The sequence below is a fragment of the Terrapene carolina genome, unplaced genomic scaffold (genome assembly GCF_002925995.2).
Source record: "Terrapene carolina triunguis isolate 2854851 unplaced genomic scaffold, T_m_triunguis-2.0 Scaffold180, whole genome shotgun sequence".
NCBI classification, from domain to species: Eukaryota; Metazoa; Chordata; order Testudines; family Emydidae; genus Terrapene; species Terrapene triunguis.
Window position 1 is genome coordinate 6,869,277 of NW_020664531.1, and position 23,915 is coordinate 6,893,191.

Here is a 23,915-nt window from a genome sequence, read left to right on the forward strand (position 1 = left end):
CCCAAAAGAGCGACCACACTTCAACTGTGTCATTTAATTTGAACATCTAGTATGTCTGGTTTTCTGCTCATCACATCTTTATATTGCTCAATTTATTTTTCTACGTTGACTTTTATGTATGTGTGAGATAGTCTGGATCACATTCACTTCCACACTTACAATAGTCAACGACATAATAATACTGATCAATAAACACAAAAATGTTACCACTTCAGATAAAATACAGTGAGCCCCATGCTTGGAGCTACATCAAAGGGGAGTATGACCCCTCTGTGATATGCACTCCTAACACCAAAGAAAGCCTTCCATGGAGGTTTTGGCAATAAGGAATTGATGATGACAAGGCAGGCACTGGAGAGGCAAATCTAAACTCTGTCAGATATCCTCATCCCCAATCCCACTCCCCAAACCCTTCAATCAAACCACAGAACGCAGCAACATTACTGCTGTTTCCCTTTCCATGCTGTAGACCTTCCCCTGGTAGGGGATTCCAGGGTCAGCAACACGTTGAGGGACTCCTTGGCAACATGGCTCTGGAGAGACTGGTGCTGTCTTGCAGAACAAGAAGACAAAGGCTGGGTACCTGTGCAGAAGTAAGGTACCTTTGCATGGATGCCCTCTGCCTCTAATGGATCACGTAAAATCTGTGAGCATCTCAGTGAATCCACAAACTCAAGTGGTGGAACTCCTCAATTTTTTGGGGTGGAAATGGAGGAAGCAACTCCTCAAACAAAAGAATCAGAATGAACCTGCAAGTGCAAACACATGGAGTTTCAACTGTCCTATGAGGGTTATGGCCACTTACAAGGGCACTGGACCTAGTATCTGGAGGGGGGTGGGAATACAATACGTCCCTATCAACAATATGGTTAGTTAGACCACTCCTTAGTTCTCTGTGCCTAGGTTTTTCATGGCTCAAAAATTCCCTTACAGAAAAAAAGAAAAGAAAAAGAAAAAGAAAACGACAACTATAGCATTCAAGGAACGAACAAGCCATAGCTGCTTCAAATTCAGTTCAATCAAAAGAATTTGATACAATTTTCCAGTGACATATTTACTGATTTCAGCTGGAATCCAGCATCACATCTGGCAGAGATGAATAGCTGCTCATTTTCAGTTTTAAGTGCAGCTTGGTCACTGTCATCATACTCCAGAAGATTTGAAGGTCACACCCAATTAAAGAAAGTTAATGATCCCACATCTTCCAGTACTCAGATCCCACTTAGAATGAAATTGGAGAGGCCAATACTTTAGCTGTAATCTGAGGCTATCACCATACAACAAATGGTGCTTCAGTCAAAACGTACGAAGAAAATCTGTTTCAGGGTCGTATTAAAAATGGACAGACTGCAGTCTATCGGAACGTGGGAATGCTTCTGTATTTTTCATGGGAAGAGATATTTTTAAGTAAATTAAATAGAATGAGGATAAAAAGCCTGGCTGTCATAGCTGTTCAAAAAAGGGAAATGCAGGTGATCTATAATCAGTCAAAAGTTTTGGGAGGCAAATATTCACATAACCACATGGAAAGCTGGGTTAAGAAGTTCTTGGTAGAAACAGCCAAGCTTCCCTTAAACCACAGACACAAAATAAAATTCTCCTTTGGGTTTCTCCCCCTTTCTTTTTTCCCCCTTCCTAGTCTCTATTTTAACTCCTACATCAGAAAGTTTTCTTTTCACTCAGAGTAACTTGAGCTGGTTTTGTCACCATTTTTAAATGTTTCACTTTAGTTTCTCTCTCTCTGCCTCTCTTCAAGACATTTTCTGTTCTCATATGGGCTCTTCTCCCGCAATTATTTTTATCTTTCATGTTCTGTGCCTTCTCCTTTCCTTTCTCTGTCCCATTCTCTCCCACTTACTTCCCCAATCCTTTTGGGATGAGACCGGAGCACAGGTTCTGCTCACCATCCAAATGGGGGCGATTATTTTGGAAACTAAGCCTGAAATTTGAAGGTGCCGCCCTTTAAAGATGGACAAACTGGCAGCACAGATAAAGAATTACTTAAGTGAGAATACCGGGAGAAAACAGAAAGAGAAGGCACCAAAAGAGTTAACTTCCATACAAAAAATAAAGTTCAGTCTGTGGGTAAGTTATAATAAAGCATGCATAGCTGGGTCAGTGCACTCTCAGCTTCCACTATTATAACAACTATTTATTACAGTGATGTCAAAATGGCAACACTGCGAGGTATGTAGAATGTTTCGGCAACTAGCTGAAAAAAAGATGAAGGGTGCAAAAGTCAAGCCACGATTTTCCTGGTAAACATCACTGGTTAACTGTGCCTTAAACCTGACAAGCCAAACAGTGATAGGGCCCATTTAACTGATGGAGTCATTTTAAGATGTGAGCGGATGTGCGCCTCAAGGTTCAAGCTTTAAGTCACATTTAGTTAATGCAAGACATGCAACAGGATGTCTGAGGGGCCTCAGAGGTATCAAGTTTTGATTTTTTTTTTCTTTTTAAAGATACAGTACCCTGGCAGGCTGTTAGCAAAGGACAACAGAACCATTGCAGGGGGAGGATGACAATTAACTTTCTCAGTGCATCTTTGATTATTTTAAAATACCTCCTAGAATCCAGAAGTGATCTGGAAATAAAATCATTCATTTACTCTCTTTATTTTCTTAGCAATCGGTGAACTGAACAATGCTTGGAGCTTCAAGTAAAACCAGGGAATGTTTAAGGGCCAAATTTTCCCTTTCTTTTCTGTTGCACTACAGGCCATATTAGGCAGTACACCCATGTCTTTGGGCTCCAGACCAGACTGACCAATTCTGGGGATGTCTGGGCTGGGTCAAGGGAGCAGAGAGCAGCTCCGTGCTCAGGACACGCCCAGAGCCCCTTGAGATGGCAAGCGGCTCATGCAAATAAGCTCCCTGAGCACCCTCTTCTCCCTCTATCCCTGCACAAGGCTCAGAGAAGCTACAGGCATCAAAGACCCTTTACCACACTGTGCAGGCCAAGGGCGGAGGAAAGAGAACTTCTCTTAGAGGGTAGGATGGTTGGGAAAGTGCTAAGGGGCTATGCTGTCACTTATAGGTGGGGCAGAGGGGAGATCCTCAGCCTAACTGAGCCCACTGTCCCTTGCTGATGGATGGATTTATACAATGTACATAGATACTCCCTTTTCTTCCGCGAACAAGACTTCCTGGACACTGATGTCAGCTAGAGAAAGTCCTCACAGCCAGAGATGACCAGTGCCTGGCGATAGTGGGGGGGCAGAGTGAGGACAGCTGGCTTCAGCAGTGTTCCTGAGCATGCTCAGTGCGTGTGAACATGCTCAGTAGCCCAAGCAGCAAATCTGGGGGAGGGGGCATGTGACCCTGCATGCCCCCTCCCCCCACGCATCATCTCTGCTCGTGGCTGAGGCTCGCTGATGAACATGGGAAGGAGCTGTGCTATGGAATGGTAATAACCCCATTCTGAAATGAATTCTTTGACAGAATCAACTTTTCTCTAAACTCCAGAATAGCCCTGTACATCTCCTCTGAGCAGGTAACCTACATATCAAACTAACCCCACCTGAACATAAATGCTTTCTTAATTCAGAGTGATATGGACACCACTGGAGTCTAAATTCCACCCTCAGTATTCATTAACTGTTCAGTAACTTCCTTCTGAAGATCATAAGATTTCCTTCAAGCAAGCTAACAAGATGGTTATTAATGACCAGTGTGACCCAGAGGCCCTTTCATGCCAGCTGGCATATGGTTCACTGTTCCGTAAGAGCAACTCCTAACAGGCCTAACAAATTCACTACACCTAGCACACCGCTTTCATAATATTTATTCATAAAGAATATCATATGAGGTCTTAAATGAAAGCCGTTTCAAACTGGTTATGAATAGTGTCGTAAAATGTATATACCGAAACTGTGCAAGGAGTTGTGTACATATACTGGAAATGTGTTTTTATAGTCTGTATTAAGGCAAAGTTGATAAACAGTTTTCTGCCAGAAAAATTCACCTATCTCCGTTCACATGCAGATTAAGCATTGTAAGCTAGTTCCATGGAAGCTCCACTGACATGTTAAGTGAACAGGGGGATGGGAAACCAAGGGGGAGACCAGATACTGGAGAGGAAACCACAGAGGGCTGCCCTGTCTCTGGAGGCAGACAATGAACTTTTGGGGAATGTAAGGGGAAGACAAAAAGAAAACCTGTTATTCTGCACCAAGGAGGTAAACAGACAGCACGTTTACATTCATGAAAATGGGATCCCAACTATGCCTTGGTTGGAAACACTGCAAAGGACATTTGGGGTGAGAACTTAGCTTAGATGCTTAGCCCTGTTAAAATTAAATTGAGTCTCTAGAAATCATGTTAAGATTTTGTTTTATATGTAACCCTTCTGTTTCCATTATCCTTACTCACAATCTCAATTTCTGATGATAAACTTATGATTGTTTTCACTATAAATATAACTCAGTGCTACGGTATTGTTCAAGAAGCGGATCCTAGGCTGACTCAAACAAGCTGGAGTGTACACTGCCACTTGGCAATAGCAGACCTGGTATTACTATGGGTGTTTAGTGGATAAGGGGCTGAATACTACAGGGGGAAGTCTTCAAAGGGGCTCAGGGGCTGGGATACACCTACTGTTAACCTGCAAGGCAAAGGAAGGGCTGGCAGAGCCCAAAGGAGATTGTTTGGGTGGCTAACAGGCTGGAGGGAGCTAGCACCCAATTAAGCACCAGTGAGTCTCCTTCTTGCTGGAGGCAAGGAGTAGAAAGGTGACTCTCAGTCCTGGGCACCCCAAGAACCTTCACAGCCAGACAGGATACCAATTCCTAGACCTGGACATACACAAGAACATACAATAATTCTGTAGCTCAATATATATTCCACTGACTGTTGTGTCAAAGCGGTTCATTTGGTTATACTGCTGATTTCCCTTTACACTAAACACAAGCTCTTCTCAAAGGCAGCACAGAAGACCATCTTATTCCTTGGTATGATTTTGATTTTTAATTTATTTTATTTTCATTGGCATCCTCCTCTCTCTATTCTTTTCTGACTTCTTCCCTGACCAACATTCATTGTCCATAACCTTTAAGCCAATTACTCCCCATCACAGTGCTCTTTCCTAAAAGCAACTGAACAAAACCTCTACATAACAGCTTAACCACTGAGACATTACACTCAGATAAGACTGCACCAGTGCACCAGCACAGCTCAGGTAGGATTTTCAGATCCCTTGCATATTTGGGTGCCAAACTGCCCTCCAAAGACTGGTTCAGAACCCGTGCATTGGGTGAGATGCTGTGCTAAGAGGCTCTAAGAGGTACAGCACAGAACTCACAGCACAGGGGAAGGGGGAGCTATGGTGGCTTTATCCTTTATGCCACCTTTGCACCATCCCAATCCTGAGATGCTCCCAAGGATGGAGAGGCTGGTGGCCTACCTAAATTATGGCTGCCTTGTAGGTCGCAGCAATGCACAGAATCTCTGCAATGCTACATGCTGTGGACCCATTCCCAACACATGCCTCCTAATCCCCTTCTTGTCTATATGCTGGGGATCGCCATGGGGTTCTTAGAAGGCAGTGCCTATGCTGGGGAATCCTCGCCCGGCTACAACTGGGGATTTAAGGGTCCCTTTACTCTGCTCCTTTCCCCCCTGATAAATGGGCCAGAGTAAGGGCAAGGTTCTCACCCATAATGTATATGGCCATGCATCCTTCTGATTCTTTTTTAATTTTAAATCTTTTTTTATAAAATTCAACTACGTTTAATTTTCAAAATAAACAAATAAATAAAATGAGAGCACTCAAGATCAATTTTAATTCCTACCATCCATTATATAGTGTCCCTAAAAATGTTAGCAAAATCAATTTCGTCAAATCTAATCCAATTAAATAAAACGCATAAAAGAACAGTTATTATTTTCATTTGACTTGGATTATAAGAGCTATAGTAAAATCTCCCTTTTCAAATCAGAGTAACTGAAATGACAATGTAAAGCAAGTAGTATGTGAACACCTAACAACAGCTGGCTTATATTTCAGCTCCTAAAACTCTGAACAGCTGCAGTGAGTTGATACATGAGGGCCCTGATGTCACTGCTAAGCTTCAAGATGTCTGGTTTATGAGAAATGGGGAGAAAGAGCTTCTTTGGAAACGGACGTTCAAGCTGAAAATACTCAATAAAATCCACATTCGGAAGAAACAAAATGTATGTAAATTTCATTAGCTTCAACAATCTACCAGCCAATATGCCAGTGAGAGTTGAATTACAGTATTCAGTATAAACCACCAGGAGGATTATGCTGGCAACAACTATGTTAGGTTAGATGGATTTAATAATTTATACTATAGCCATGCATTAATTACTTCTATGTGGGAACCAAATGGTTAATCCTGGGGGAATTCTGCACCACTGCGCAATACAGAATTTTGCAGAAATTAATGTTGGTCAGGCAGAATTTCCTTTTTCCCCCACCAAAATGGGCTGCAGAGATGTTGGCTGCCACTGGGGGCTGCTGGACCCAGCAGAGCCCAGCTCACAAATAGAAGACAAGGCGGGGAGAAGGGACTGGAGGGTTCCCAGCAGCTTCAGTTCCCAGAATGCCCTGAAGAAGGAAGGAGGAGGCGGCCGCATGCAGGGAAACTCCATGCTAGCCCGGGACACAGCTGGTCTCTGAGTGGGCTCTGGAAAGTAGGTGATGTGAGTGTCTGGGCTGGGGGGGGGGGCATGGCTGGGCTCTGGGGGGGAGAAGGGATGTGAGTTTCTGGCACCCCAGCTGGACTTGAGCGGGGACGGGACAGAAAAACAGGAACTGGGTTGTCATAGGGATTTCTTTAACTCTCTACTCCAAGGGGAATTTTTGTGTGTGTCTGTATTGTTAGACATAGTTGCTGATAGGTATTTTAAAATAAATTACCAAAATAATTGAAACTGGTGTGATTATATAGTGTTATTTTGACAACAATTGCAGAATTATGCAGAATTTTAAAATATTATACCCAGAATTTTTAATTTTTTTGGCACAGAATTCTCCCAGGAGTAAATGGTGTTACTAAAAGCTGCATATCTTGGAATAAATACAGATAAGTTTGTGTTTAAGTGGCAAATCATAAATTGGCAAAACATGGGCTACTACATCCTTTCACTCATTACATCTCAAGTTTAAGATCTCTGTCAAGTGCTCTGAAAATGGGGTGCCTAAAAAAAATCACTTAAAGCTTGGGATCAGTACATAAAGTAGACAGCTCTGCTCCTCCTAAACAACAGAATTGTTTACCGCATTGGTAAAGCTTGTTTGGGTAGGAAACAGAACTATAAAAGTCTGAAATTGTGGTGCAAAATCCTGCAGGATTTAAGAACCACCACAGACTTCACCACTTTCCATTCCAAGTGCAAGATGCAGATCTTCAACCTTGCCCTCAGTAATAAAAACACACAGTACAACATATGTTAAAAAAAATTCACCTACAATTTTCTACCAGGGTGTGGGGGAAGAGAGAGAAAGAAAGATAGATAGATGCTGGTCACATCATTTAATGCACTGCTGGAAGATGCTCAGACAATCGTTATGGGTGAGTGTAAGAAACTAAGTAGAAAAAATATGTGTTGTTATCAAATGATCACTACTAAGTTACTGGATAAGATCTTGTACTGCAAGGTATGTGTTGTAACTATCTTTATTTTTCACTGAGTTCAGTTTCATGTTTGTACCACTAACTGGAGAACTATCTTAGAAGTTGTCTGTTACTTATTTGTATTATGGTAGCACCTAGGGCCCCATCATGCTGGGTGCTGTACAGATTAAAAGAAAGTATCTGACTTGAAGAGTCTACAGTCTAAATAATCCCACTGAGTGTTCACCTCCCCTAATCCAAATAAAATCGGAATCTTCTACCTGCCTAATACCAGTAACAGTTAGCTTTGTTCTGAGACTGCACTTTTGTGTCCACTTGAAACAGAAGCAGGCTGAGCTGGTATGACAGTTATATAGAGAGGTAACAGAAAGGTAACTGCTTGTAAATCACTTGCCTTAATGTTCAGAGAGACTATAAATTATGAGGGGTGTTTCCAAAATCCTTTCAAGGACTTGCTTTGATGAAATATTTGTCCTAATTAGTTATTTCATACAAACCAACAGACTTCAGGAGTTCTGTCACCTACTTCCCAATACCCTCATCCTTTCATAGAGAAAAAAAAAGGATGAAAATGAGTTAATACAGGCCATACCCTGTACCTATATGGATCAGGAGAATCTAGTAGAGCAAGCCCAATTTGCAATTCAGTGGTAACACACCCCAAAGAGATCAGGAATATTGCTAATAACCAGAACAAATGGAAGAAACTGTGATTAGCCTCATTTGCCTGGACCAGGAGAGTTTTGGATGACAGTGCCATCTCATCCACCTCACATGGGATGGCATAATGAGCAAGGCCCACTATGAAGAGGGGAAAAAATCACTTCTGTTAACACTTTACTGTGTGTAATCAAGGGGAGCCAGCTCACATTTAGTCTCCTTCTTCCAAATCCCATCAATTTGACACACAAAAGATTGTGCCTAGAATTTTTATTGATTTCAACAGGCCTTACATTAGACCAGGGACTACAGAGAAATGGACTTCCTAAAGACGGCATGGCACCTTTTAGAGGTACCACCCACGGATTAAAGAGCCCCTCATGCCATCACTAGTAAATGTTAAACTGCTGCTGAATGAGGCACACACAAAAATCAATGGAAAGCCAGGAATTCAGAGAGAGTCTTGATCCCCAACTGCATAGCCGGGGATCCTTGAATCTTATGCCTGTATGAGACTTAGGAGCATGCTACAGTATTCATGTTTTGGCTCTCAACCCTTCAGGTTTGCTCAGCAATTTGAGAAAGGCTCGGAGAACAAACGATGCAAATAGATAAGAAGCACATACACACTCACACAGACTGACATACAGAAACTGACTTCTCATGTAAACCTACATACCCAAGAGCAGTCAGCCCACTGATGCTAGTGATTGGTAATCCATTATACAGATGGTAGTTCAGAAGTAACTCCAGTTCACTTCACCTTTTTAACACACACAGCAACAAGGGATTTTTTCCCTTCAAATTTTCCAATTATGCATAAAAATACAAAAGAAAATAGCATCCAGATTCTGCATTCTAGCAACTAAAAGGTAGTCTTATGACGGCGGGTATCATGACAGATGTTCAGTAAGACTAATATTGTAAGCTATAGATGTAAGGTAGGAAGGGGCTGCTTTTTTATTGCAATACTTTTATTGATTTTTATACCAACCTTGTGCAGAGTCCCAACACCGTAGCAGGGGATTAGCTCATAAATAAAATTATTGGGCCAAATTTAGAGTCCTCACTCAATTTTTATTAATGCCTTTGGTAACTGACCCAATGAATCACCAGTTCAGTCTTTAACCATTTGACTATAATGAAATAATAATGAATAATGAAGCAGCACTTCTACAATGCTTTTTACCCAATATGGGTAAATATCATTATCAGCATGTTACAGAGGGTTAAACTGAAGCACAGAAGCGAGAAGTGATTTGCCCAACCTTACGCAGCAGGACAGAGGTAGATGATTGTAAGGGTTGGGTGGGTATGAATACTTCTGCTGGTCCTTTAACTGCACTCTTCCCCTGATTGACATCAGTACTGTCAGATTCACTTACCAGTTCGTAGTTGATTGGCAGGAAGCAGGGTTTCACCACCTGAAATAAAAAGAATAAAATAAAGAAATAAGATATCTCTCTCTTTGAGGGCCCAATCCCATGAGCTTTTGAGTGGCCTCAAATCCAACTGAATGCAGTGCGAGTTGAAAGTGCTCACCAAATCAGGCCCAGAACAAGGAATCTTATTTATCGGTCAATTTTCATATACAGCCTGACTCAGCCAAAGGCAGGAAACACAAATTACACTCTCCTTAATTGCAAAGGAAAGAGATCTAGGTTTGGATCTGCCAGTGTTCAAAACCAAAAAGTCAGCTTGACCTGAATTGGTATGTCAAGTCCACTTATACTGAAGTTTAAACACTTCAGATTAAGGATTCTATGGCCTATATGTGTTATACAAGACTTGTTCAATAATTTAAATACCAAAATGGATGGAAAACCAGGAACAGTGTGACCACATCAGACTATACTATCAGCCATGGGAAACAATTTTTAGTGGCTTTCTATAGCTATATAAAGGCTACTTCTATTACTTATGCCATAAAGTTTCTATTTGGGGGGACACATTATTCCTGATCATCCTCCAACTTTCTGATCTCAGCCAAGGCCCTGGATAAGTGAGAGATGGTGTTGTCTGCATCTGATGTGGGGCTGATATAGATCTGGGTTCATCTTATACTGGCTACTGTTGGAAACAGAATACTGGACTAAATGGCACACGGATCCGATCCAGTCTGCAAATTCCCACATTCGCTGGCATTTTAGTCCATGCACTTTCACACACTCTCATTGTGGCTTTCGTAGATGCTGAATAAAATGGGGGAGAGGATGGATCCTTGTGGCACAGCACAGGCAGAGCTCTAGAGGCGGATGAGTATTACATTATTTCCTGAATAACAAACTTACACAGACAGCTCTGCTTTTAATTCTGGGTTTATAATTTTACAACACTATACCTGATTCCTGTGGGAAAGGGGGCAGCATAGGCTGTTGCCTCCCCTCCCACCCACCCCCCGTCAACTTCAGCACAAGGAAAACAAATAATTCATTACCTATGTAAGGTGCATTTGGAGTCAGCATGATACTGATCTGTTCATTCCTGTCCCTGTTAGCAGCAACAGGTAACCAGGATTGATGACTTCACTTATTGCTCAAAAAATGAATGATATGGGTTGCACGGTACATGGCTCATCAGCATTCGACCATAACAGGAGGGGGAAAACAGACCAAGGAGAAGCAAACATGCTTCAAAACTGCTACAAACTCCTTCTCTCTCACAAGTCAAGCAATTAGCATCTTCTGCAGAGCACACAGTAATGTATGTTTTGCATGCAACTATACACAGCTGCCCCCAATTGTTTGAACTAGCTTGGCAGAGGTGGTCTTTGGGATGAAGAGATTTCACCACAGTTTCATAGAAAGCAAGATTGTATACCATCCATTGTGAATACATGTAGTTGTCTTCTCTGATTCCCTTTTCCTCAGCTATTGGGATATTATCCACTGTGTGGAGAGGGCTATACTCTTGGAGTTTTACGGGTTCATCTTGTGATGAATCGGCTGAGCAGATAAAAAATTTTAGCTCATCATTTAGCATCAATATCCACTCCCCACCTTGTGACTCTCCAGGGTGCAGGTGCAGGCTCATCCCGTCAATGGGGAGAGAGTGTGGAAAATCTTGGGAAAAGCCTGACCCAGGAAGCAAACTTGTCCTCTTTCTCTGGGAAAGCTGAGGTCTGAGCAAGACAAGCTGCAGAGGCTGTGACACAAGTTGAGAACAGAGCAGGGGAGCTGGAGGGCTGATGGAAGAGCTGCATCATGAGGTAGGAGCCACATGGGCTTGTCTGCATGGTGAGCGAAGGGCAGAGCAGGGAAGCAGGATGGAAAGAAGCTGAGGAGCTGCATGCAGAGTGGGAACCCTACCAAGGGAGGAAAAGGTGAAGAGCCACATGTGCAGCAGGCTGTGCGTAGCAAACGTTACATCTGGATACCGTCTATGCAGGAAGCAGCAAGCGACAGAATATAGAGGAGCCTGAAGAGAACTCTCAGGGACACAGAGCCAGCAGCTAGCTCAGTATCTTAAAAGGACAGAAACCAGAAGAAGGTTGCTTCAAACAAAGAACCAGAGTCACTGGGGGAGTGGTCAGTATGTTCTATCCAGGTGTTAGCCCTTTCTTGTGGGTCTATTATCCTTGTAAATAACAATTATATATAGGCAGAGACTGCAGGGGACCTTACACCTATCTGGAGCCACATGCTATCAGGAGCTGCTCAGGAAGTACTGCTGGACAGGGGAGGCAGGTCTCTATAATTTTTGGTGGTCCCCAGAACGGATCCAAGACCGCTCCCCCACACCTGCCTAAGGCTCTGGGAGGGAGTTTGGGTGTGGGGTGCAGGCTCTGGGCTGGGGCAGGGGGTTGGGGTGCGGAAGAGGGTGAGGGGTGCAGCACTTACCTCGGGCGGCTCCTGAAAACAACCCGCACACCCCTCTGGAAGCGGCTCCTAGGCGGTGGTTGGACGGGGGGTCCCCACGCGCCACTGCCCGCAGGCACTGCCCCCACAGCTCCCATTGGCCACAGTTCCCAGCCAAAGGGAGCTGTGGAGTCGGCGCTCAGGGCGGGGGCAATGCGCGGAGACCCCGTTCCCCCCTCAGGGGCCATAGGGCCGTTCCGGCTGCTTCCAGGAGTGGTGCCGGGCAGGAAGCCGCCTTAGCCCCACTGCGCTGCCTGTGGTGGCGGCGGCGGCCAGGGGCCCTTTTAAATCACCTGGGCATGGCAGGCGGGGTCAGGAGATGCTTTGGGTGAGGCATGCGGGGGCGACGGGTGGCAGGCGGGGCCGTAGGAGAGACCCGGCCCCGAACATTAGTGGAGTCGGGCCCCCAGGCCCTGAATATTCCTGGAGCACAGGCACCACAGGCCCATATAGTTCGCCGCCCCTGTTGCTGAAGCAGCAAAGAAACTATGCAGAGGGGCACCCAATGAGACATACGATATATTGATCGTGGCCTGGAAATCTGTGAGTTACTTATTTGCCTTTAATAGACTCTCAGACTTTCAGGCCAGAAGGGACCATTCATGATCATCTAGTCTGAACTCCTGCACACTGCAGGTCATAAAACCTTGCCCACCCACTCCTGTAATAGACCCATAATCTGTGGCTGAGTTACTGAAGTCATCAAATCATGATTTAAAGTCATCAAGTCACAGAGAATCCACCATTTACACTAGTTTAAACTTGCAAGTGACCCATATTCTATGCTGCAGGGAAAGGCAAAAACCCCCAGGGTCTCTGCCAATCTGACTCAGAGGATAATTCCTGACCATCATATCTGGGGTCAGGAAGTTGAACCCTGAGCATTATGGCAAGACCCAGCAGCCAGACACCTGGGAAAGAATTCTATGTACTAATTCAGAGCCCTCCCCATCTAGAGTCTCATCACCTGCCACTGGGGATATCTGCTACTAGCAGTTGCAGATCGGCTACATGCCATCGTAGGCAGTCTCATCGTATCATCCCCTACGTAAACTTACCATGTACAGTCTTGAAGTCAATTAGATTTTTTGCCCCACTGCTCCCCTTGGAAGGCTGTTCCAGAACTTCACTCCTCTGATGGTTAGCAACCTTCATCTAATTTCAAGCCTAAATTTGTTGATGGCCAGTTTATATCCATTTGTTCCTGTGTCAACATTGATGCTTAACTTAAATAACACCTCTCCCTCCCTGGTATTTATCCCTCTGATGAGTTTAGAGAGCAATCATATCTCCCTTCAATCTTTGTTTGGTTAGGCTACACAAGCCAAGCTCTTTCAGTTTCCTCTCATCAGGTAGGTTTTCCATTCCCCAGATCATCTTAGTAGCCCTTCTCCGCACCTGTTCCAGTTTGAATTAATCTTTCTCAACATGAGAAACCAGAATTACACACAGTATTCCAGATGAGGTCTCACCAGTGCCGTGTATAATACTAACACTTCCCTGTCTCTATTGGAAATACCTCGCATGATGCATCTTAGGACTGCATTAGCCTTTTTCATGGCTGTATCACATTGGCGGTTCATAGTCATCCTGTGATCAACAAATACACCTAGGTCTTTCTCCTCCTCTGTCACTTCCCAAGTGATACATCCCCAGCTTATAGAAAAAATTCTTGTTGTTAGTCCCTAAGTGGATGACCCTGCACTTTGCACTATTAAATTTCATCCCATTTCTCCAGTTTTCAAGGTCACCCAGATCTTCTTGTATAATATTAAGGTCCATTCTGAGGAGCCCGAACTCTCTATTGGAGTGCCCCCAGAGGCCACCTGAAGTGTTGAACCTTGAAGCCTCCGTAACTAGAACATTTACTTTGCCAGCTCTAGTAAAATACCCTTTCACTTAGCCATGTAACTTAGTGCTCACTGGGATCTACCTGTGCTAGCGCTGCTAGGGCCTCACAGCTGAAGCACCTACACCATTTGCCTTTGAGTCGTGAGACAACTGGCGCCCTGCTGAGTACCATAAGACGCCTAGTGTACCACAGCACTGTGCAGCCGTATTCATTACAATCTTTTAAAAAGCAAGACTCAATTTATGCAACATTGTAACCAGCAGAAATGAAGAGGTTGTCAAGTCCTATGCACACTGGATGGTGAACAACACAGGTAGAAAGAAGCAGAGTTGACTACATCAAACAAAACCCACTCAGGTCTCTTAACTCCTGTAAAGCTTCCATCCTAGAATATTTTTTTCTCCCTCAATGTGCAAATGGATGGCGTTTTCCTGGATAGCTGAGCCTTTGCTTGGGAAAGAGGGGTTCTCAAACTTTCCCGTACCAGGAACTCCTGCTAAAGCTGAAAAAGTCTCAGGACCGTCCCCGCCCACCATCCCCAACTCTCCCAAGCTAGCTCCAAGGAAATGGACGCTGGCTCTCACCAGCTGAAGCCTCTCTGTGACCCCTGAGTTTGACAGTCTATGGACTAAGTTAGATGCATACACACATTTTTTGCTGCAGATTTCATCATTGCTGCTGCTGACTTTTGCTAATCGTCTCTGTCCAACTGAGCAAGCATATTAAACAGGTGAAAGATGTTAATAAACTGTTGTGATTAAGATTCCAGTTGTTTGAAGTGAAGACAGCTTCTGCCTCCCTGACCTTCTGCCTGACATAGGCACATACAATTTTATGTAACACCTTCACTCAAAGCAGCCAGAGCTCTGCAAAAGTCAAAGGGCTTAATCACTTCTTTTACAGCCACAGCTGTGCTGGGGTGAAGTGAATAGTTGCATTGCATGAGTGATGATGGCAGGAAGTCTTTCCCTACAGACTCCAGGAGCTGTCATATTGCTCCAAGTGTGCTGGAGAAAATGAACTCCCTGAGGATCCTGTCTAGGGGATCCACGCCCCTCCCACCTGCCCCCAAATCAACCCTCCAGCCACCAAGTGGCACACAAGGGGAGGGACCCTGCCTGTAAGGAATTGATCTCTCTTAAAAGAACAGAGTCTACCTGCATGTCTGGACAGCAGGAGACTGTATTACGGCTGCCAGCTATGTTGCAGCAACGTGGGGAAGGGGCTCCCTGTATTGTTTTCCCCTCTCATTCCCTTGTGCAGTTGTGCTACAGCAGCCAAAATTTGGTCCAAAGCATGCCCATTTTTTCTAGGCTCCTGTAAGCTTGCAATTTTAAAGGGACACTCTCAATAAAAATAAAAAATCAGACTTCTATCTACATTTGTGTTTTAGCAACTATAGTAAAGGTTATACTTAAAAAGAAAATAGGGAAACATTTTTTTTTCCAGTTTGTCTACTTTGCCCACTTCACAGCACTTTATAAAGAGTCTATTTCCCTTGCCTTTTATGTGGGTCTTTCAAGCCGCAGTAGGAGAGTGAAAAACAGGAATGTGAGATTGTAAAAGCACACACATTTGCAGGGGGACTCAGAAGTAGGTGTCGTACCTAAAACTAATTTTAACTAACTTATATTTAAAATGGACCATATTTACTCAAGTTGGCGGTGTCCCTTTAATCTCTATTATTAAATGCAATATTTTTCACACTACTTCAATGCTCAAAATATCAGTCTGAAAAACTTTCTCAGTATCATGATTAATGTTATATTAGTTACGAAGCCAGTGTGGCCTGGTGGATAGGGTGGGAGATTTACGAAATCTGAGTTCAAGTTCCAGCTCTGCCACTGGTTTGCCAGGTGATCTCCCTTTACTTCAGTTTCCCCATCTGTAAAATGGGGATAATGGTACTGATCTCCTTTGTAAAATACTTAGAGATCTATGGATGAAAAGTGCTATGTTAAGATTATTGTTATAGTACAGACTGTGTTGTAATTTCATATTTCCAAATAACAGAGAAATAACTTCATACAGGAAAAAGAATGTATGTGTATTCCCAATTAAAAAGAAGTGTTAAATTTTCCATTGAGTGATACATTTACAAAGAGAGTGCTTGCTTTAAAGTTTGTCTATGACTTTACAAAATGATACCTATCTACAGAAGAACACAGCCTGGTTTTATTCTCTTCACTAGACACAACTCAATTTTTTTCAACTATAGTGCTAGAAAGCAAAGTTGCAGGGTCACTTTATTCAAATCTAATATTACTGCAGTGCTGGCAACTACCATATTCAACTGTTTTTTACATTACTCATCCCCTATTATATTCTCTAGTGTAAGTGGATATAAGCCCTAAAAGAATTTTCCTGATCACTCCAGAAGTTACATTTACTGGTAGCTATAAGGCTGCCTAGTAATATACCCCTGCAAGTTAGAGTCACTCACTTGTCTACTTCTTCTAGTGTGTTTATTGTACAAAAAGAGAACATTAAATAATAATTTATAAAATATCATACTTCAATATTTACACAATGTTTTTCAATATCTATACATTTACAGTAATTATTATGCAACAATACTATAAAAATGCTTAGGTCAGCTTTTCAAAACTAGGCACCTGCTCTGTGCCTGCAAAATATATGCACATGCATCTAGACATATAACCACACCCACAACATATGCAAATTGCACATGCGAAAAATTGTGTGTAAACTACATGTTTTTGCATGCAGAATGCATAGTTTGTAGGCACAATTCTCTGCTTGGGCAAGTGCACATTTACTGTGGATACAAAAGGCCCCAAAATTAAGGAAAAGTTTAACAACTTTAATTTATTGACTTAACTTAAATATTATTGAATTCAATGGAATTTAAGCATGTGCTTAAAGTAAAGCACATATTTAAGTGCTTTCCTGAGAAATAATGTCTTCCTGAGTCACGGCCTTAGTTTTGAGAAGTCTTGCACTGATGCCGACAATATATTTAACAAAGAATTAATTTAACAACAAATTCCGACTCCAGTAATTATTTACATTTCCTGAGAAACCTCGGGTAAGTGTTTCTTTATCTCAGAGCCATGTAACAGTGTGCAATCAGTAACCAGCCATCACTTGAGATGACAAATATATTAACTTAAAAAAGCCGATAACACAATATTTGTTGGCTTTCTAACAGTGCACAAAGGAAAAAATACATTACCGCTTGCTTTAAGAGCTGTACTATAGTGCCCCCCTCTGTCGTATTACATCACTTGCTTGGACATCCGATGTTTGCATTCTACCATTACCTTTTATACAGTCCACCATCCCACCTGTACTCTATTTTGATCTTTTTAAAATTTGTGGCAGTGCCTTCTTCTACAAGCCTTCTAAGACAAACAGCCCTCTACAAAAAGTGAGTCAGACAGCTCCAGAGCTAGGTTTCAAAGCTTCAACCTCCAATATCATTCAGTGCTCTCCTTGAAAAGCTGCACACCTTACTTGTTTAGTTATATTGCAGCATTCACTCTGAACAGCAGCTACCACCCAAGTAAATTATCGATATAAGCTATACAATTTTACAGTAGATGTGGGATGTCTGCAACAGAGCCCCCATTCATTGTGTATAAAAGTCAATGCACAATATAGACAAAATTTCCTGTTCAAGTAAAGCACTTTGACCTGCTAAGAGGCAGTATGTTTCAGTACATTAGTAATTGTTTTTAAAGCCTGGTAGGCAGAGTGAAAGGAATGAAAAATATAGGGCTCTGATAGTGCTATGTCTAGCAAAGCTTACAGAATTACAGTGATGTCAGAAGAGCCTGCTGACTTTTTGCTGAAATGACAGCAAACGAAGACTAGATTTGGCGAGAGTTAATGGAATTGTTTTAAAACCTTTATTTATTTATTAACAGCTCTAGATACACATTAACTTTTTTTGCTTGGAGTTTATTATTGACTCACATTCCTTGAAAAAAGCACTTTGATAAAATGACCGAAAGGCTGTGTGATTTCACTTCAGTGTCTGAAGATAACGGTATCATCTGCTAAAATACTGCTATTTGTCTGTGACTACATTTTCAAAACCAGGACATTTTGTAGTGCCATTTTTAGAATCCCTAAATAAGCATAAAACAACAAAAGTACATCTTGTAATAAATGTGTACTACTACCAACTTCTAACTGAAACACATCCATATTTCTCAGAATGGAGGGTTTATTTCAGTAGCTTAGGGCAGGTCTTCACTACCCACCAGATCGGCGGGTAGTGATCCATCTATGGGAGGTCGATTTATCACGACTAGTGTAGACGCGATAAAAATCGATCCCCGATCGCGCTCCCCATCGACTCCGGAACTCCAGCTTGCGAGAGGTGGAAGTGGAGTCGACGGAGGAGCAGCAGCAGTCGACTCGCCACCATCCTCCCGGCCAGGTAAGTTGACCTAAGATACGCCGACTTCAGCTACACTATTCGCGTAGCTGAAGTTACGTATCTTAGGTCGACCCCGCCGCTAGTGTAGACCTGGGCTCAGTGTTCTAAATGAGTTTACCAGGAAACACAATGGCCAATAGATACTACACACATTCAACTTTTCCCTTCCAAATACTTCACACTTAACACTCATTCTACTGGACTGTTTATTCCTGGTACACACAGCAAATGCTAGTCAGTATAGCAATACTGAACAAACAATTTCTAGTTTATATATATTAGGGCTGTCAAGCAATTAAAAAATTAATCACGATTAATCACACGATTAAAAAATTTAATCGTGATCAATTGCGCTGTTAAACAATAGAATACCATTTATTTAAATATTTTTGGATGCTTTCTACATTTTTAAACATACTAATTTCAATTACAACACTGAATACAAAGTGTTCAGTGCTCACTTTATATTTATTTTTATTACAAATATTTGCACTGTAAAAAGCAAAAGAAATAGTATTTTTCAATTCACCTAATATAAGTACTGAGTGCAATCTTTTTATCATGAAAGTTGAACTTACAAATGTACAATTGTGTACAAATAATAACTGCATTCAAAAATAAAACAATGTAAAACGTTAGTGGCTCAGTCCTACTTCAGCCAATCGCTCAGACAAACAAGTGTGGTTACAATTTGCAGGAGATAATGCTGCCTGCTTCTTGTTTATAATGTCACCTGAAAGTGAGAACAGGCGTTCACACTGCACTGTTCTAGCCGGTGTTGCAAGATATATACATGCCAGATGAGGTAAAGATTCATATGTCCCTTCATGCTTCACCCACCATTCCAGAGGACATGTTCCAGAGGACATGATCCAAAGCAGAGCAGACCAATGAATGTTCATTTTCATCATCTGAGTCAGATGCCACCAGCAGAAGGCTGACTTTCTTTTTTGGTGGTTCGGATTCTGTAGTTTTCACATTGGAGTGTTGCTCTGTTAAGACTTCTGAAAGCATGCTCCACACCTCGTCCCACTCAGATTTTAGACAGTGCTTCAGATTCTTAAACCTTGTATCGAGTGCTGTGGCTATTTTTAGGAATCTCACATAGTACCTTCTTTGCATTTTGTCAAATCTGCTGTGGAAGTGTTCTTAAAATGAACATGTGCAGGGTCATCATCCGAGACTGCCTATAACATGAAATATATAGCAGAATGCAGGTAAAACAGAGCAGAGACATACAATTCTCCCACAAGGAGTTCAGTCACAAATTTAATTAATGCATTATTTTTTAACGAGCATCATCAGCATGGAAGCATATCCTCTGGAATGGTGGCCAAAGTTTGAAGGGGCATATGAATGTTTAGCATATCTGGCACGTAAATACCTTGCAACACCAGCTACAAAAGTGCCATGCGAATGCCTGTCCTCACTTTGAGGTGACATTGTAAATAAGAAGCACGCAGCATTATCTTCCGTAAATGTAAACAAACTTGTTTGTCTTAACGATAGGCTGAACAAGAAGTAGGACTCAGTGGACTTGTAGGCTCTAAAGTTTTATGTTGTTTTGTTTTTGAGTGCAGATATGTAACAAAAAAAAATCTTCATTTGTGAGTTACACTTTCACAATAAAGAGATTGCATTACAGTTCTTGTATGAGATGAATTGAAAAATACTATTTCTTTTGTTCATAATTTATACTGTGCAAATATTTGTAATAAAAATAATAATATAAAGTGAGCACTGTACACTTTGTATTCTGTGTTGTAATGGAAATCAATATATTTGAAAATGTAGAAAAACATCCACACATATTTAATACATTTCAGTTGGTATTCTATTGTTTAACAGTGCGATTAATTCATTTTTTAAATCACGATTAATTTTTTTGAGTTAATCATGTAAGTTAACTGTGATTAATTTACACTCACACATATATAAACCTAAACATTTTGATTGATGAAATAAATAAAAATTGAGACATTTCAGAAGTCCCCAAAGGAGTTACTAGGAGATCACATGCAAAAAAAAGCCTGTCCCAGTACAATCTGGACCTATGGTCACTTCAGCTTTTTGTCACTTCCTATGAAAATTCTCCTCAGCAAATTATAATTTTTAAAGGGAATTTTCCAAACCAAATTAGTGTATGGAAATTTTAAGCATACTAAATTCTCAAGATCATAAAAGAAATTCAGTTAATTTTACAAAATTAAAATTAGGCTAAAACAGATTTAACATGTCTGGGTTCATGACTGTGTCTGTAAAAACCAGCAAAGGTTTACATATTTATTCATTTTACAGCTCCTTCAAAGAACTATTAGAAACCAAAACATATTAGAATGGCCTTCAAATAAATGCAGTCTCATACATTGCATTTTGTGATGCCTAATTCTATAGTAAATTTGCTAAGGGAAAGAATGAGGAAATACAGCCAGAAACTCTTGAGTTCTAAACCCAGCTCTGACAGAGATTTTTTCTGTTGCCTTATTAAATTCTCTGCTTCAGAGTTTTCTGTCTGATAAAATGAGGATAATACTATGCTTACCTACCTCAGAGAGGTGTCATGAAGGATTAGTTAATGTTTGCAGAACTCTTTGAAAGTAGAAAGCACTGCCACATATAGGCACTGAGCATTATGATGTCTAAGCCATGAGCCTGTTCCTACATTCCTGCACAAGCAAAACTCCTTGTTGCCTCATTTGGGATTACAGAGCAGGGTCCTACGTTAGCACCTTAAAAGGAAAGTTACATTCCTTCAGAAGACATTTTATACTTCAGTGCATTTAAACACACACAAACTCCTGTGCACAAAACACCCATAAGGCAATAAAAAGAATTGTTTAATATGAAATCATTGGAACTGCTGGAAGAGAGACCCTCACTAACAACCTGGAATGTGTCTATTCTAAGAAATAAAAACGTATTGTTCACATTTCTCTGCCACCTGGAAGCTTGGCTTTTCTCTCCACAGTGTCTTGTTTGATTTGGCAAGGTCACACACTTGACCTATATTGAGAAACCCCAAAAAGAAAACTGTGAACATGTCAGCTTGCAAAAGGAAAGAAAAAAAGTTTCTTGTTACATAAATCAAAGTCCACCTACAATTCTCTCAAGGGGCATGCACAGGGGGAGACATTTGGTACCTAGCTCCATATGGTGCATTTGAAAAGAACAAAAGAGAAGGAACTCTTCAGAGCTACCAAAACCTATAGGGGTTCCTGGATGCAGTAATGGAGGAGCTCTCCAGTTAATCAGAGACAGGTAATGACAGATCAGCATTTTCTATGTCAGCTAGCTCTCGAACTCAGATAATTGGCTATGCCCCAAAAGAGTCCAGATGCAAAGAAATATTTACAAGAACCTAAAATGGAGTCTTGGGAGAGCATACAGTGATTAGAGCCAGTAACAGGGTCCAGGACCCTTATATTTTTCTGGACTCTCCCACTAACCTGTGTGACCTGGGGCAAGAGACTAATCCTATCTGTGACTTAGTTTGCCCATCTGAGTGAGGGGTATACTACTATTACACCCAAAAAGGGCTTTGGGAGGCTTAATTAATGCAAGATTTGTAAAGGTTTGAGATGCTTGGGCAAAACATGTTATATAAACGCAAATTTTTATTCAGAATATCTTGGGTTTTGTTGGATTTTTTTCTTCAAAAGAGTGAAAACAAAAAACCAAATCCACTTTTTTGTCAATTGTATTTACTTTTATTGAGAGCCTCCACTTCTGCTTCCTTTGTATCAGGTCTGACCTCTTAAAGCTTAATTGGGTACACATTCCACAGTGAACTCTGTTATCCTTTTAGGATTACAGACCTATTTATTTTGGTATAATCCCCATGAGAAAACATGCTTCATTTACAAAGTCAAACAGATCTTACACACTACCAGAAGGGGCTCTGGAAAGAAGGAGGAAAATGGTTCCATGGACGTTTTCCTCCCTCAAGGGAATAAAATACAAGTACACACTGAATTTTCTTGAGAGAAAACAAACCAGATGTACACCAGACCTGTCTTATCTCAGGATTTTAGCCTGACACTCAGACTTTGGGGAGATTTCCCAGGCTCTCAGGTCTACTTCCAAAATCTCAGTACTTTTGTTGCTACAGTATCAGTGAGGGACATCAGTGGCACAACTGCCATTGCTGCAGTGGGCACAACTATGAAAGTGGCATCAAAAGAATTTAAGGAGGAATCAGTCCTGCCATGATAGACTGCAGTGAAAATAGTTTTTGGAACCTGGACCCTCACTTGTCTCATAACTCACTTAAAATCAGTAACAGATTATTTTCCTGATTTGATATGTTAAAAATATAAAATGATTAATTGTACTTTTAATGGGAGAGGGAAACCAGAGAGGAGATAGGAGAACTCCAGCCAAAGGGAAAATGCTATGCTTTTCAATTTTCCATCATAGGCAGGTATGCTGTACTCCCCTTGTTGACAGAAGTCTTATGCTTGGCTTCCAAGTACATTCATCACTATTTTGCTGTTGTAACATAACCTTACACAGGGTTGCTTCCCCCCGCCTCTAGTGGCTAGTTCTAAATACCGTATATACGAGTCTGCTGCAACCTATGAGCTATCGATCTTCGGTTCTTTATGTCAGGCAGTAGAGAGATACATACATTAAGACCCAGAAATCCTGGGTTCAGTCCCCATGGACAACATCAAAGGGGTGCTGTCATTTAAGTCTCTTCCATTGGCATGGTATAGAAATACTTTAAAACAGGTGGGGGTTAAATAGCACTGCAATATTGGCCACATAAATAATCTTTTAAAACACCCTTCCTCATAATATACACCAGATGTAGTCTGTTCACCATCAGATCCACAACCTGGTGCTTCCAATTTACAAAACACTTTCAGAGATGAGATTTTGTTTTGTTTTTACGTATATCATCCAACTCCACACTTCCCCATTCCTATATTTTTATTGTGAAGAGAATGACAGTAAAAAAGGGGTTTGTGCCTTTGATGACAGTCTGTTTACTATATGGAAAGATTTACCTTTAAAAGCTTCTGTGCCAAACTATTCCTCCAGAGTAGAAATCTAAGGAAGATGGGATGCTCTGGGGAGAAAAATCCCTGTGAGGATCTCCTTGTGGAAGTTCCCCCCACTACTCAATCAGGGAACAGGATTTACCCCATTCAGAAAAAGATGCAGCCTGCCCCACATCCAGGCTCCTTGGTGACATGGTTCCAGCTGTGGCTGCTCAGGGGGCCCTCCTTGGGTTATGCAGAAAAGGGAATACAACACAGCCTAAGGATATAGTTCCTTTCCAGGTAAGGCCTACACAGATGGTGGAGAGACGATATGCATCCCCTGGCCCTTCCCACCTTGAACCTCACAGAGAGTCTCCATCAAACCCAAGTGGGGGGGGCGACGCCAAGAAGATGACTGAGCCACTCCCCCCCTTCACATAGGGAAGGGAAGACAGCATGGTCTGATGGATAGAGCATTGAATTGAGATTAAGGAGACCTTAGTTCTACTCGTAACTCTGCCACCGACCTGTTGTTTGTCACGTCACCTCTCTG

General features: G+C 41.7%; 1 protein-coding gene across 1 annotated transcript in view; it reads right to left on the reverse strand.

Moving 5' to 3' along the window:
* LOC112109441 (tensin-3) overlaps positions 1–23,915 on the reverse strand; it is a 352,165-nt gene that overhangs the window by 193,123 nt on the left and 135,127 nt on the right. The window contains exon 5 of the mRNA XM_026654112.2: positions 9,646–9,684. Within this exon, the coding sequence (XP_026509897.1) occupies positions 9,646–9,684 (39 nt within the window). The remainder of the gene's footprint in view (positions 1–9,645; positions 9,685–23,915) is intronic.